At 37.6% G+C, this 16,170-nt stretch overlaps 1 protein-coding gene and 1 long non-coding RNA gene across 2 annotated transcripts in view; both read left to right on the plus strand.

Annotated features, from left to right (window-relative positions):
• Positions 1–14,750, plus strand: part of LOC308408274 (adhesion G protein-coupled receptor F4-like) — a gene marked incomplete at its 3' end in the record, with an annotated part of 31,127 nt that extends 16,377 nt beyond the window's left edge. The window contains exons 5-12 of the mRNA XM_080900463.1: positions 4,446–4,601; positions 4,695–4,862; positions 11,044–11,225; positions 12,370–12,546; positions 12,631–14,004; positions 14,101–14,142; positions 14,500–14,550; positions 14,673–14,750. Coding sequence (XP_080756589.1) covers positions 4,446–4,601; positions 4,695–4,862; positions 11,044–11,225; positions 12,370–12,546; positions 12,631–14,004; positions 14,101–14,142; positions 14,500–14,550; positions 14,673–14,750 — 2,228 coding nt within the window. The remainder of the gene's footprint in view (positions 1–4,445; positions 4,602–4,694; positions 4,863–11,043; positions 11,226–12,369; positions 12,547–12,630; positions 14,005–14,100; positions 14,143–14,499; positions 14,551–14,672) is intronic.
• LOC308393256 lies at positions 5,637–8,815 on the plus strand. Its single transcript, XR_013970949.1, has 3 exons — positions 5,637–5,667; positions 8,505–8,626; positions 8,723–8,815. It is a non-coding gene; the product is annotated as an uncharacterized lncRNA (long non-coding RNA).
• Positions 14,751–16,170: the final 1,420 nt, after the last annotated feature.

Below are 16,170 nucleotides of genomic sequence, written 5' to 3' on the forward strand. Positions count from 1 at the left end.
ACACACTCCTTTTGTTGTTGACATTTACAGGCTGTGTGCAAAAGGCCACACTCTTCAAATTCATGCCAACTAATATTTTTACGTCCAGTAGGTGTCCTGCTAGAGCAAATGAAGCTTCAAGAAGCTTCGCGTTGGGGTGAACCAATTGGATGAAAAGCTTCAGTGCTTCATGAGGCTTCATCTGCCCATCACTATTTCAACACATTAAGACATGAGTGTCTTAATGGATGGCTGGCTGGCTGGCTGGCTGGCTGGCTGGCTGGCTGGCTGGCTGGCTGGCTGGCAGATGAGAGTAGATAATGGAGATCACGACACAGACAGATGAAAACACAGGGCTTAAATACACAGAGGGAGCAATCAGGCAATGGGAAACAGGAGGGAAACACAGCTGTGGCAAATCAGGGCTAACGAGACAAGGGAAGCAGACATGGACCTTCAAAGTAAAACAGGAAACATAACACAGAGACGCACGGGGATCACAGACAGAAAACCAGAACACTAAAACTCTAACAAAACCCACACAAAGAATCTAAACTAAGAATAATCCTATAACCCATAAGGAAAAAGCTAGAATATAATGAAATAAACAAAATCAAAGAACCAAAACCACAGGATCAATGACCCAGGCACCCTAACAAATAGTTGAACCTGAGGAGCCTGGCAGGTTGAGTCCTGCCATCCACAGCTGTTAATGGAAGCTCCAACCTAGATCCATACATGTGTTTATATAACTGTGTCAGTTTTAGTTGCCTGGAAAGGAGTTACACCAATACAGATCTACATATTAAATGATGTTGTTTACATTAAATCATCATAAGCACTGAAATCTTCCAGCTGTTGTAAAACATAAGTTCTTTCACCAAAAACATTAATAAATGCGTCTGACCAGCACAACATAGAATTATGGTTACTTAGAATCATTTATTAAACATGTGCTTCAGCGTGAACCTTTTGTTGTTAGAAATGAGGGTGTGTTCTTTTTTCTTTTGTCTGTCTTTCATTTGTTTTTTTCTTCTTTGCCATTAATCATTTTTATCATTCACTAGAAAATGAACATTTTAAAGCCATAATTTTCCTCCATAGATGTTGCTTCATGTCCAACACCAACTCCTGGTATGAGAACATTCTTCTTGCTTCTTTGTTCATTCTTTAAAGTATTTTTTTCCCCAGTAAATTTCATTACAAAGATGTGTAGTCATTTTACTTACAAACTGTACTTAAACAATCTTTCAACAATTCAATTTGTGTTAATAATTTATATAGCTTCAAATATAAATTTAAGCTACCTTTACTGACCAAAGCTTATACGGGGATAACATATAAACACAGCACTTGAAGTGTTTGCTTCATCTCTTTAAAGCAAACACCTGATATTCAAAACATAATATATAAGTTGCAACAGACATTATATGTAATGTTGCACAGATGATGTACATTAGATTTTGTGGCTGCATTGGAAAATATGATTTTGAAAGATAAAAAAGTATGCTAAAATCTAAATTGCTGCTGTTTCCATAGTTATAACACCATCAACCCCACCCTTTACTACAGCAACAACCGGTATGGCTTTTGAAATGTAACGTGAAGAATAAATGTTCTTGTGTGAGCTCCAGATTATCAGTTGCACTGTAAAATCTAAAACATGAATGACATTTGTTGTACCAACACAGCTATTTATTTGGCTGCATTAGAAAAGTATGCTGAAATCTGAACTACTGCTTTTTTCTGTTTTCACAGTCACAACAACAGAAACAACAATTCCTACTTCACCATATGGTATGACGTACGAAATGAAAAGTATAAATGTCTTTGAGCTCTTGATCATCACTTGCACTTTAAAATGTAAAAAACTGCATCACCGTCGTTGTAACTACACCGCTATTTAACCGTCTGGTTTTGTGCACCCCATCCCCTTACTTTAGTGTCCCCGGTCATAATTGACCAGTCAGTGTTAACAGCTCTTGAATTAACATAACAAACATTTTTCACCACCAAATTCAGTTCAGTGGGTCGTCAGTGGGTCTTTCATTTGGTCATTCAGTGGGCCATTCAGGGGCTCACAGGCCAAAAATCTGTGCAAAAATGTGGATTCATTGTCATTTGTATTTGTCTGTTTTAAGGGAAACCACATTCCTGAAATATTTGATTAACACTTCAACTTGAAGTTTTCTTAGTTCTTTCCAAGTCTTGTAATTCTAACAGAGTCCCATCCTTCAACTCTCTAAATATGAATGTTCTGTTGTTTTCACAAACAACTCGATGTTCTTGTAGAGTTGAACTTTTTCAGCTACCTGCTGTGGTCAAAGGAGCTGATCTTTAAGCATTCGAATCAGGTTCTAACTGTGACACTGTCATGATCTCTGTGTAGTGACTGAACAAATTAGATTGTAGATATAAGCAGAAATAAGCTTATTGTTGTAGTGTGTCTGAAGTGTCTCTTCCTTAGCAAAATAGTGAGGATTTTGGTCATCTGGGAGGCACTCTCAAATGACCTGTAGAGCTGCTGCACCAAGTTCTGAAATCGACTGCAGCAGGACTATATTATTATTAGTTGTAGTAGTAGTAGTAGTGTTAATTAGTGCTGCAACGGATCAAAAATGTCACGGTTCAGATTGGATCACAGTTTTAAGTCACGGATTGGATCAATTTTCGCATCAGTAAAAAAAAAAATTAAAAAAATTAACATTTACTTATTGAAGTCTTTTTTGCCTGTTCAAAACATTCAACTCAAGACTCATTCCATGCAATTATTTTAAAAAAAGCAATTATGGTTCAATATAGGACAGTATAAGGCTTTGTATCTACCACTCAATTCAATTCAATTTTATTTATAAATCGCCAAATCACAACAACAGTCGCCTCAAGGCGCTTTATATTGTAAGGTAGACCCTACAATAATACACACTGCTCATTATATTGCACTCCGCTGTGATATAATGAGCAGTCACGGTCACGTAGCTTTCCGTTGCTACACCCATTTGTAGTAGTTGGGGCAATAGAAGATGCCTGGGACAGTTCAGCCACAACTTAAATCTCTTCCTGCTCATACATGCTTGAAACGATCTTGCCACTAAAGTGGACGCAAACAGGATATCATAGCGTGGCTCAAGCATGTTCATCATAGTTTAAACCCCTTGTTTTGCACGATGGAATACGGCCTCCCGTCTGCAGCTAAACACCCCAATAGCTTTTGTAATAGCTTTAGCCTGGTCGAATGGGCGGCAAAATACTGCTTAAATACCGCAAACTCCTCTGCTCCTCCACTTGGACCGCTAGCGCTGGCCATAACTATCACTTGGCAGACCCACCACGCCCACCATACACATACTTTTTTTCTTCTTTTTCGAATCTTCGGATCACGTGCGTGCCGAACCGTGGAGTGGGATCGGTTCGGATTACGGATCAACCGTGATCTGTTGCACCACTAGTATTAATGTTAAGCAATTATCTTCAAGCTGTTCACTGAAAGCAATTCCAGGGTGCAGCAGACAGAAAAAAGATCATAGTTTTACCAGCCAACTTTGGAGTTATTCTTACAAAATATTTATTGATATCTTCAAGAAAACTTTTTCACATTTTCATTTTATGTTTGACTTGGGTCATCAATATATACGTCATCCCAATTTTGATTTATTTATATGTCTTCAATGCCGTAATTCTTTCTTGTGTTCTTAGCCTTACTATTTTTAAGGTGGTTCACTCACACTAAATGAACACTTAACATCTGAATCATGTATAATCCAAAAAATAGGGAGATTATAACTTCAATAAGTCAAAAGAAATCCACTTGTTATTGAAAAGTGAGCATTCGGAAAATCAATTTTGTCAATAAGGATAGTACTGTCTTTGGTAATCTGACTAGGTTTACTAGGTCACTTGAAACCGATGAGTTAATGTTTTTAAATAATTTCCAATTTCAACAAGATTTATATAAATGCTTCTAGTATTTAAATGCAATATGCAAATACTATTACATTTCTTATTGAATAACATTTAGAATATAATTCATCATTATAATAAACATTTGCATCAAAGTCAATGTTGTTTACAAAATTTAATAATTTATGTTCGATTGGAGCAGCTGCAGCTGCCCAGCCAAGAAAACTCATGCCTTTAAGCTGATGCCAGAGGAGGTTTGGACCTCAGTAGTTATTGAGTTAGTGAGCTCTTTAGAATGATCCATCCTTTCATAAATGTTTGAAAAAGGTGACTGCATGGCTAGATACTGTTTTTACACCTGTGAAAATGGAGCTGAAAAAAATTTAAATTAAAAAATTAAGAGGTGTGGCCCTTCACTTCCCTACTACTTCTGGCCTTGTATGTCTGAATAGAAGCAAAAACATGTTAGATAAATGTTGTGCTTGTTCATAAACAATATATGTAAACATTGTTTCTCATTATTGTGAAAGAGTTTTGTGATGATTTTCTCCTTGTCTCCTCTACAGAGCCAGTGGAGTTTTATATAGACTTGAACTTGCTCTTCCCAATATCCAGTCTCCCCCCAAATTTCATTGATCTGTTTAGAGGCTATGTGGAAAATCTGACTTTCCCCCAAACAATCACTGGGTCTTTAATCGTAGAAGACTTGAACTTCACCACATGTAAGAATTTTGTACTCAGTCACATTTAAATGTGTTCATACTCTGGTGCATGATTTATGAGCTGTGTTTGGTCATTCTAAATGTCTTTATCAGGGTGCTATCCAAACTCCACTGGAGGACTGCAGTGTCAATGTGAGGACCAGTTTGCCTGGTCATGTGAGAAGTGTGGCCGATACGGTGCATGCAGTAATGTCACCTCCCAAACCTGTGAATGCATCAAAGGGCTTCCTCCTGGTGGAGAGTTCTGTGAACCAATTTCAAGTAAGGATTTAGCAAATAATCTTTACGTGACCAGAGTGTGGTTATATACTCACAGAATGTATTCAAATATGTCTTGAATAAATTAATTTGTTTTGGACTTTGGCGTTAATTTCCTACTTTTTCCATGGATTTTAATTTATTCTTCACAGCTTCTAATCCATGTCCAACTATTACAACTACACCGTCAATACCAACAATTACAAACACAACAACAAACACAACATCGACGACAACACCAACAACAAACACAACATCAACGACAACACCAACAACAAACACAACATCGACGACAACACCAACAACAAACACAACATCTACGACAACATCAACAACAAGCACAATATCAGCAACAACACCAACAACAAACACAACATCGACGACAACACCAACAACAAGCACAACATCGACGACAACACCAACATCAAGCACAATATCAGCAACAGCACCAACAACAAACACAACATCAACGACAACATCAACAACAAGCACAATATCAGCGACAACAACAACATCAACAACATCGACGACAACAACAACATCAACAACATCAACGACAACAAAGAGATTTAACATAACTATGGATGTTGAATTCAAGGAAGAATACAATCTTGAAACCAATGACTTTCACAAAACTGTTAGAGAGACTGTAAGTCTTTATTTGCTGTTTTTCTGTGTCATTTAGTTTTCTTGTGTTCTCAATCTACTAACTGTATGGGATATTAATTCTTGTGTTTTGTCATTGTCTCAAACAGATCACACGTGAAGGAACAAACCAAGGAATAGAAACAAAATTAATTGATTTCCGGTAACTCACAATGTCTTTTTTTATTAACTTAACTATTCCTAACAAGGTTTTTTTTTTCTTCCTCTTCTACTCCTTTTATAGTATGGTTATTGAAACATTCCACCTGTTTTTGCAAAGTCCTTTCACAAAACTGATATTTTAGTGTTAACTAGTTATGGGGGGATATTATCATCCTAACCCAATGAGATTAGTTAACAACCTCCAAGAACAACTGGTGTGTTGAAGGCACTGAATTCGAAAGCAGGTGATCTGAAAGAAAGGATTATGCCTAAGTTGAAAACGTACACCCTCTGTGGCTGAATTTTAGGACTACATGAAGGGAAAGTCTACTACATCATTACGTATAATCCCTAGTGTGACAATCACTAAAACTTACCAGCTGATCTATAGTGGTCCTTGAGTGACCTTTTGAGATACTTGGCTACAATACACAGAACACTCCATAGAGAGGAAGAGACTAAGATCAAAGCAGACTAGAGAGAAGTCATCTAGCTATTGAAATTACAGAAAGGTGTGATGAAGAAAGAAGTACACAAAAGAGGAAAGAAGTACAACAAGCTTTATATACCTGGGCCCTTAGAAACTGTCATGGTGCATTTTTTTTTTATTCCAAAAGCACCCTGAGATAACTTTCTCCAGTGTGGGTAAAGTAGCCCTATGCATCCTGGAGAGCACCTGAAGTTACACAGAGGACTCCCACCTGAAGCGGGCGAGCCTTGGGTGCAGGCAGAGCAACAGGTGGGTGCTTTTGTCAGCTCCGGGGACCTCCGAGAGCCAGCTGGGTCCCGCGGACAATGCGCTTGTAGTTGGCAGCATGCCACGACTTCCAGAGGAGCTCTTCCTCCAGCTGAGTGAAAGCTGCCTCCCGTCTGCTGAGTCCATTATATGGTCAGGTCATTTTGTCACAATCTGACTGAGGCAGACTGCATGTATTGTGAAGAAGGACTCAAAAGCAGACCAAAACAGAATGTGGAATAACAAAAAAACGAGCCGTTTATTAAGGCTCAAAATAAACTAAAACTCAAAACGCTGGGTCAAAAGATCCTACTGACACTACTCTTCAGTTGTTAAGATTTAAGATGAGATGTATTCTCTGCGAAAGTGTCCCCATTCATTTTAAAATAATTTTTCTATTGAATTTTTCTGAAGTTAGGCACTTCATTTGAAGGCCACAATTTTCACATTTTATTTTCTGTTATTTTTAAATGGAGCCTTACTTTTAATGAGAATGCTGTGGAGGGTGAATGCAACATAGGTCCCAGTGGTAATCAGAGCACTCGGGGCAGCAATTCCTAAACTGAGCAAAAGGGTACAGCTGAGCCCAGCAACGACATCTGAGGTCTACATCTAGAAGTGGGCAGTCCTTGGAACATCAAAGATCCTGCAAAGGACCCTCAAGCCTGCAGGCATCTGGCAGAGGACCTGAGCTTGAAGGGTCAAGACTGCCCACAGGGCGAGTCGGAAACTGATCATGTTGAACATTTCATAACCTACAAAAAGTCTTTAAATGAAGTCCTCAGGGTGTTCTTTTGTCACGTCGGCTATGACAGACGTGTGGAGTGGAGAGAGCGTGGACCCAAATGCAGACACTGACAACAAACTTAAACTGAAAACATGCCTTTAACTGGGGCAGAGCCAATAAAAACTACAGGAATGCAATGACTAAACTAACATGACCTAAACAGAGAGGAAACTAGAAACAAGTAAAACGAAACTAAACAACTGAAACTCAAACTATGGACCATGGGACCCTTAGACCTGCAGAGAGTGATACACAGACAACCCACCAGCAAACAGGAGAAGATAAAGGGTGTAAATACACAGAGGGATAATGAGGGAATTAGACACAGGAGGAGAGCACAGCTGGGAGTAATCACACATAACGAGACAGGGAGGAAGCAAAACTGAAAACACTAGCATAGGACATGAGACCATCAAAGTAAGAGGAAACACGAGAGAGGCACAGAAATACGAATTTGACAGTGAAACAAGGAGAAGCACAGACATGAAAACATAACTTGACTAGATGTGACACAAGGAAGACAGGAGTGGCACAGAGACAGAAACCTAAACATTACAAACTATAAATAACATAAGCAGGAAACAAGAGCGACAATCAAAACCACGAAAAACAACAAAACCAAGAACTAAATTAAAAAAACAGAAAACATTGGGTCCCAGACCCAGTACCGTGACATCTTTGGCCCACTGTTGGCCATTGTGGCCCATGAATATCGACCTGTTGATGCAAGATATCTGGCTTCACTAACAAATGGACTGAATGCTTGGTTTGCTTTGGCAGCAAGATGAAGAGTGCTGGCCAAAGGCTGCGCTTTGTCACTGATTCTGTTTATTACCTTCAGCCATGAAGTGTACAATATATTTTATTTAATAAACTAGGAGGAAAGAATAAAAAGATATTAAAGCAGTAAACGTAGGTTACTTTTATGTGATGAAATGTCTTAGTCTATCCTGCCTCATCACAACGAAGACTTCACTGTAAACATTTCCATCTGTTAAGTTGTAAATTAATGTGACTGAGGGAAAACTCAACATGCAGTAAAACTGTCTCTACTACTCATTCTAAAAACATATAATCTGGAAATAGTCTGACATTTAGCCTTTACCCAGTAGAGAAAAAAATAATTGTTAATTATTTGCAATTTACTGTAATTTCTTTTTTTTGTTGTTGCCATAACTAAAGGCATTTGATGTTTTTGTTATTTGAGATGAAACTTGTTTGGCCTGTGTGAGTGAACATAGCATGTGAGAACTTAAGAGTTGGCAACTCTTTTGTGGTTACATTCTTTTTAAAGGAATTCTGTTCTCTGTTGCAGGAGTGGAAGTACCATTGCCCAATATCAAGTCAGTGCTCCCTCTTCTATTACACCAGACTTTCAGACAACAAATTTAAACATATCCAACAACCTGGCAAAATTATACCCTGTAATATTTGAGGGTAAGGTAGTTTTTTACATTTATGCTTTCAAATGTTGTGAATATCTGTTGGTCCAGATAGTTGTTTAATAATTGTGTGACATTTTTGTCCTTAAAGCCTCGGGTCCCCTGACATTTTCGCCAAATGATGGATTTTATGAGCAAACAGTGACTGTAACATGTGGCCCTCCACCAGTGGATCTCAATTTTGGCAATGTCTCAGCAGCAGAGTGGAGACGTAATATGGTGCTCATATCTGAAGATGGAGAACACAGAATTAATCCAATTGAGGATGGAAAATCAACCTTAACTGTGTCAAGGTTTATTAGCGCTGACAATGGTAAGAAATGGGTTGGTGCATTTAATAGGAATACATTTTAATAGAATTGCTTTAATTAAAATTAAAATTCTGCATCACAGTTTTCTCTTAGTACTCAGGCCAGAGCAACAGCAAAATTCTGATTGGCTGGGTAAAATTCATCTTACAGTGCAACGCAAGCATTGTCAGTGCATCAATCAGTCTGACCCGCTTTTGAAAAGAACAAATTGCAGAGAAAGTTTCACCCAAAAATAATTATAGTGCAGTCTGTCTTAGTGTAGTAAATATACCACTACAATTATTTTATGTATTGAAGAGGTATCCAATGGTTGGGCCTAAGTCTCTCACAGAAATACAGTGCAGAAGAATTCTGCCATGTTACTGAACCACCGCAATAAACTCTGATGAGAGCAAAATGTCTGGTGCGGAAGACTCTGTATACAGTATATATGTTCAGTGCAGATAGATATATAGTGTATAGGTATACATGTCATCCAAAAAATCCACAACACAGATCATACAAAAGAAATATGGTACAAAAGCCAAAAAAATGTTTTCCTTTGCTGAGCTGTTACACTTCATGTGAGCAGTATATGCATTTTAACCAGTGATTTAAGGACCACAATAGCATCTAAACTAAGGGACGTGACATTTATAGGTACACTAATATTCTGATATACAGTTTTTCCCAGTTTCTATGGCTCACTTCTCAAATAATAGTTTAGTGATGCAAAAGAGTACCGCCATTGGTTGGGGGCAGACAAACAGTTTCCCCTCTTGGGTTTGCAAGCACATTATAACGGGTGTGCAGTTTATGACAATTTGTGGCCAAACAGAATATTAGGTTTTTTTTTTTTTACTGTACTATTTTATTATTAATGAGCTGATATTCTACTTTTTAGTTCTGTGCAGTCCAGTTTTTTTTTCCTCACAATACATTGTAAAGAGTCCTTTCATTTCAATACAGAATGTAATATGTTCTGCTTTTAAGCATTTAAGCTATATTTTTACACAATCGCAGTTGGTTATTCCCAGAAAAATTAGGGTTGGATAAGATAAGGAACTTCCTTTTAGAGACAACTGCCATTCTAAAACAGTGTAGTGTAGTATCAGTTAGTATCTAAAACTTGACCACCCCAGTTAACACAATGTCAAAGGAACTAGCAGCTTAGTTAACAAAATGTTAGGTATTGTATTAGCAGCTTAACCAGTGTCTTACTGAATGTATGAGCTATTTTTAAAATGCATGTTCAGAGCTAAGAAGTTTAAAAATACTTGGAGAAATGTGGCAAAGAAATGGAGAAATATTGTAACTGGAGGTGACTAACCAATTTGATATATAAAAAATTAATATTTTATAGACGTTGTTTTAGCCTTGGATTGCTAAAAAGTAAAGTTTCAGTGTATGAGGGCGGAAAACCAGGAGTATTCCAAAAATGTTATTGTTGTTATTATAAATAATTTTTTTTACCTCCTTTTGTTGGTTTAATTTGAAAATTTCACTTTTAATTACAGGAGTTTATGAATGTCGGCTCATGCGCACAGACGACAAAGCATTTTTTCGTCAGAAATCTGCAACATCATTCAGTCTGAAAAGAAAACCCACAATCACAGTCTCACCAATCAGACAGTATGTGCAATGTCCTGGAGGAAGTGTGAATCTGGAGTGCAGTGTGAGTGGTGGGTATGAGGTTGAGTTTCCGGACTTTCCTACAGCAGGTAAGCCTGACACAAAAATAAACAAACTAAAATATATTTAACTTGATTAATATTATTATATTTGATTGATATTTTTTTATATTATTGATTAATATTATTTTATAACTTTTCAATCCTGATTTTTTTTTAACTTACCTTTATTGTTGTTGTTTAGGCACTAATACTTCGATTACCTATAATTATACTACACCTCAAGGTTGTCAAGAAGGGGAAAAGACAGTCATCTGTCAGTTAAAAAACAAGACTTTTAAAAATACAATAACACTAGAGTTATCCTCAGAAAGTGAGTATTAGTTAATACATTCAGATATTCACAAGTATGAATGTGATTATGCATTAATAACTGCAAACTGAAAAATACATGTTAAAACTGCTGAGGTATTTTTTCTCTCTCTTTATAGAAACTATCTGTATAAATGACACATTTGGCCAAGGATATGAAGGCTACAAAGCTGCAGTGCCCTGTTCACAACCAAACAAGGTGGGAGAAATAACTGCAGTGTGTAAGAAAAATGGGAATTTTGACGATGTTGAAAACAACTGCATCCTGTTGCCAGTTCAGGAGCTGCTTGACCAGTCCCAGGTAACCTAGCTCTCTGGTTGTTTCCAACAACAGATTGATCATTGATTCAATTAAGGCAACACAATGCAAGTCAAATCAAATTACTTTTATTGTCACATCACAATACACTGGTACACTGGTACAGCACATGCGAGTGAAATTCTTGTGTGCAAGCTTCAAGCAACAGTCTTGTGCAAAATGCAAGAAACAGGAGAATTACAAGAATAGGAACTATAATAATGTATGCACATCATTAAGTGTGTGTGTGTGTGTGTGTGTGTGTGTGTGTGTGTGTGTGTGTGTGTGTGTGTGTGTGTGTGTGTACATATGTATAAAGTATACAGAGGTCAGATGTAGTAATGGTCTGAGCCAAACCCTAATTTGGCAACTGTGATGGAGTTGGTGGGAGGTATTGTCCTGTATTCAACTTATCTTAGATACCATCCTACTCCCCAACACCACCTAAAATGGGTACAGCATGCAGCATCACAGAGGAAAGCACTGCCCACAACAGATTCATAGAGTATTATCCAACAGATGTTAAAAGACCTCATCTGCCTCAGAAAATAGAGAAAACTGGCCCTTCCTGTAAAGTGCAGTTGTGTTTTTAACCCACTCCACTTTATTGTCAGTGTTCTCTCTGAGGTATTTATGTTGTGGTGGTTTCATGGTCCTCATAAAGTCCACAGTCAGCCACGAAATAGTAAAATCATATGGTCACTGGACACCTCTGCACATAGTGTGCCAGACACAGCCTGCAAAAGAGACATGGGCTCATCCTCCTGTAGGCCCGCAGTCCTGTAGGAGGTACCATTGGGGGTCAGCTGCAATGGGTGTCGCACGTAAAATGGGAGCAGAGGCCCTGGCAGACTGATTCCCGGATACCAAGACTAGCAAATAATTATGTGTAATAATAATTCTATATCAGTATATTGGCTGTATGTAATGAATGAATATCTGTACTGTTGATGCACAGTGGTCCTGTGTGTGTGGTCCAGTGTTCTCCTTCAAAAGGGAATGAGAAAAATGCATCAGAAGCCTCATATGCATCACTTGTGCTTAAACCAGCAGGAAAACTAGAAGAAAGTAAAATAAGTAGAATATATAAAATTATTAAGTGGAGTTAACATGTAACATTGTTCTTTCCTCTGTTGAAATCTCACAGTTCTTGACTGCCGCTACATTGCCAGGATTTTTGGAACAGCTCAAGAACGTCACTGTCAATTTTACTCAAGAAGTGATTACATCTCCTCCCAACATTAAAGCTATTGTGAGAATACTCAGCAATGTCGCCAACAAATCTTCATCCCTCGATATCTCAATTAGCAGAGATTCAATGGAGGTATGTTGATTAGATTGCAGACGTTTTCACATTCTGAACAGTTAATGTTTTTAATCTAAAATCATTCTTTTCTCTTTACTATAGAATGTCTTGATAACAGCAGGGGTTCTCACCATCAATGGAACAAAGCAAACATGGAACCTTCTGAATAACAATGACACCAAAAGCATCTCAAACAACACTGATGTTAAAAGTGTTAGCTCATCATTTTTGGACTCCCTTGAAAAAATAACATCTCGTCTTGTCAATGCAACTTTTGAGATTATGACAGGCTTTATTCAGTTAAACAGAACTACATTCACAGACACTTTCAATGCTGAATTTAATTCTTCAGTGACAATACAAATACCAGAGTCTAATGGAGATAACAAAACAATCACTATGATAGTATTTAACTCGTTAGATAACGTACTACCTGCAAGAGATGAGGCCAATTCCTCGTTTAAGTCCATAAACGGCAGGGTTGTACTTGTTCAGTCCAGTGGCCAAATCAATAATATCTCTTTCACATATGATATTTTAAATGGTACACTGGGAAACCCTGAATGTGTCTTCTGGAACTTCAGCCTCTTTGATGGTCTGGGAGGATGGGACGGCAAGGGCTGCGAGTTAGTGTTAAACATAAATGAAACAGAAACTGTCACCTGCAACTGCAACCACCTGACCTCATTCTCCATCCTCATGTCACCGAACAGTCCGAAGAAACTCTATTTGGACATTATAACCTACATTGGAGTTGGCATTTCGATGGGATCCTTGGTCATATGTCTCATCATTGAAGGCCTCATTTGGAGAAAAATAAGAAAGAATGAAACCTCTTACTTGCGTCATGTTGCCATTGTTAACATCGCCGTTTCCCTCCTGATTGCAAACATTTGGTTTATAATTGGAGCGGCCATTTCAGATGAAAAAGTTAAAAACCCCCCAGCATGCACTGCAGCTACCTTTTTTATCCATTTTTTCTACCTAGCCCTGTTCTTCTGGATGCTGGCCTCAGCTATGCTGCTGCTCTACCGTACAACTAATGTTTTTGGTGGGGGTTTGTCTAAAGCATCTATGCTGGCCATTGGATTTTTTCTAGGCTACGGAGCTCCTCTCGTCATTGCAACAGTAACTATAGCTGCAACTGCACCTGACAACGGATACATTCGAGAAAATACCATATGCTGGCTCAACTGGGAAAAGTCCAAAGCTCTGCTGGCATTTGTGATTCCTGCACTTTTAATAGTGGTGATAAACCTCATTATCCTGGTTGTGGTTTTGTACAAAATCATAAGGAGAAGGGTTGGAACAACTGCTGCACAAGCAGAGGAAAAGCACGTCTTAGTGGTTATTGCCAAGAGCTTGGCTGTGCTCACACCATTTTTTGGCATAACTTGGGGTTTGGGAATTGGAATTCTGGCTGATTCAACAAATGAAGGAATCCATATTGCATTTGCATTCTTCAATTCACTACAGGTACAAATTCATTTTTTCCCCTATCTGTATACCATGATAGTAGCATCTTTAATCACTAAATCCTTGATAACTCATGTTACTCTGTTTTTTAAAAAGGGCTTCTTTATTTTGGTGTTTGGAACACTGCTGGACGGTAAGGTACGTACAGCTCAATTTTAAGAACAGAAATATAAATTCTAATAATACTGCACTAAAATCCACTTCCACTTTCAGTGCCATGTCATGGTTTCTCTGTAAGCCCATTTAAATGGCTACTCAGACTTGAGGATAGAAGTAGACAAGTAGTAGACGGGACCATTTAATAAATAACAGTTATGTGCATATGCTCATATTCCACACAAGAACACACACAAAAAAATATGATGAACATCACCATAGTGCAAAAACAATACAAGATAGTTTGCTTATAGTGTTTGGCTTGGCAATAAGAACAAATTTATCAAATTTCTGTGACTTCTATTTTAGTGTTCTAACATTTGACATTTCATTTATCAGGTGCGGTCAGCAATGGCATCATGGTCACAACCGTCCAGAAGTAGGACAGGGGTAAGAACAAGATTCCCTGTCATGGGCTTCATGTTCCTTTTTTCTTTCCTTTCTTGTTAATCACAGCTAATTTGCTTCTTGTTAATATTGTTTGATTTGCTTTTTGTTTTGTTTTTTTAGAGCACAAGTGCTGGAAACTCAACATCAAGTCGACTTCGATTTTTAAGGAACTGGAGACGTGGAAGACGTGGAAGAGGTAAAGAACCATCAAGGAAACCATCAACTTAATTTCTCTGTAAAAATGAAGTGAAAGCTGTGTGTTTTTAGGTGTGCTTGTACTTTGATCAGGCAGTCCAACATGGAAAATAATAATTGGATGCGTTTTGCATCAACACATACAAAATGTCATTTAAAAAAATGTTATTTATACAATTATTTAATCTGCCAACAAAACTACAGATTCCTGGTGTCGTACTGTATCTACTGTTGTATTTTTTTTTTGAATACACAACACAGAATAACTTCACTCTTTTTTTTTTAGATGGCTACCAGATGACATCCAGTGCATCCAGTGATTTCCATTCCGCTAGCAACACATAATGTGTGCAGAAAACTGTGGTTATTCAGATAACCAACAAGTCGGCTTCCCCCCCCCCCCCCCCTTTTTTTTTGCCATATTTACAATAAGTTAATCTGTGATGGTTTTATTTATATATTAAATAATATTGAATCCTACAAGAATCTGGCTTGATTTTGAAGAAAATTTAATTAAGAAAAACGTATGTGATTGCTACAATATTTTTGAATGGCATAATAAATGTTGGAATTGTAATTATAACTTGTTATTTATCTTTGATTTTGATTTGAATGCATGATTATCACATGTCACAGAGTACATATTTGCAATTAGTAATACATTTTTATTCATCTGTTTTAGAGGAAGAGTTAAGTTTACTTATTCTAAAGAGTGAGTATATCCATGTAAAATAAAATGCTTAAGTTTCCAGAAGGTTCTCAATTATATATATATATATATATATATATATATATATATATATATATATATATATATATATATATATATATATATACACGTGTGTGTGTGTGTGTGTGTGTGTGTGTGTACATATATGTGAAATAAAGAATATACAGAGGTTAGCAATTGGATATTGTGCAAAAGAAATGGCATTTATGTACACTATGGAGTGTAGAACCTGTGACTCTGTGTCTGAGGCAAAATTTCCCAGATTTTAATCGAATCGAATCTAGAAATCAGTGACGATACCCAGCCCTAATGGCCTTACAAACCCAACAGTGAGATCTTAAGAGATCCGCAGCCTACGGGTTTTCAATGGGGTGTCTCAGGGTCCCCAGGAAAAAAATGTAAATGTAAAATAATAAAATAAATGTTCTTCTGTAGCAATAACAAAGTATAACATAAATTATTCTGTAGCAATTACACAAGAATATCCAGTAATGTCCTGCCTACAATTAAACACATTCACTTTAAATCGGGGCATCTGCTGTGGCAAATGGGTTCAAGCCTTTGACCACAAACTTAGTCACTGCTCGGTGACATTCGTCTATCCTGGCCTGAAAGGAGACGCTACCGGTAGACTGCAGCGAGAACTGTCAGCATCTGAGCCAGACTCTGTCTCTCTCATCATGATCACCTAAATG

Source organism: Rhamphochromis sp. 'chilingali' (assembly GCF_963969265.1).
Source record: "Rhamphochromis sp. 'chilingali' genome assembly, chromosome: 1".
Taxonomy (NCBI): Eukaryota; Metazoa; Chordata; class Actinopteri; order Cichliformes; family Cichlidae; genus Rhamphochromis; species Rhamphochromis sp. 'chilingali'.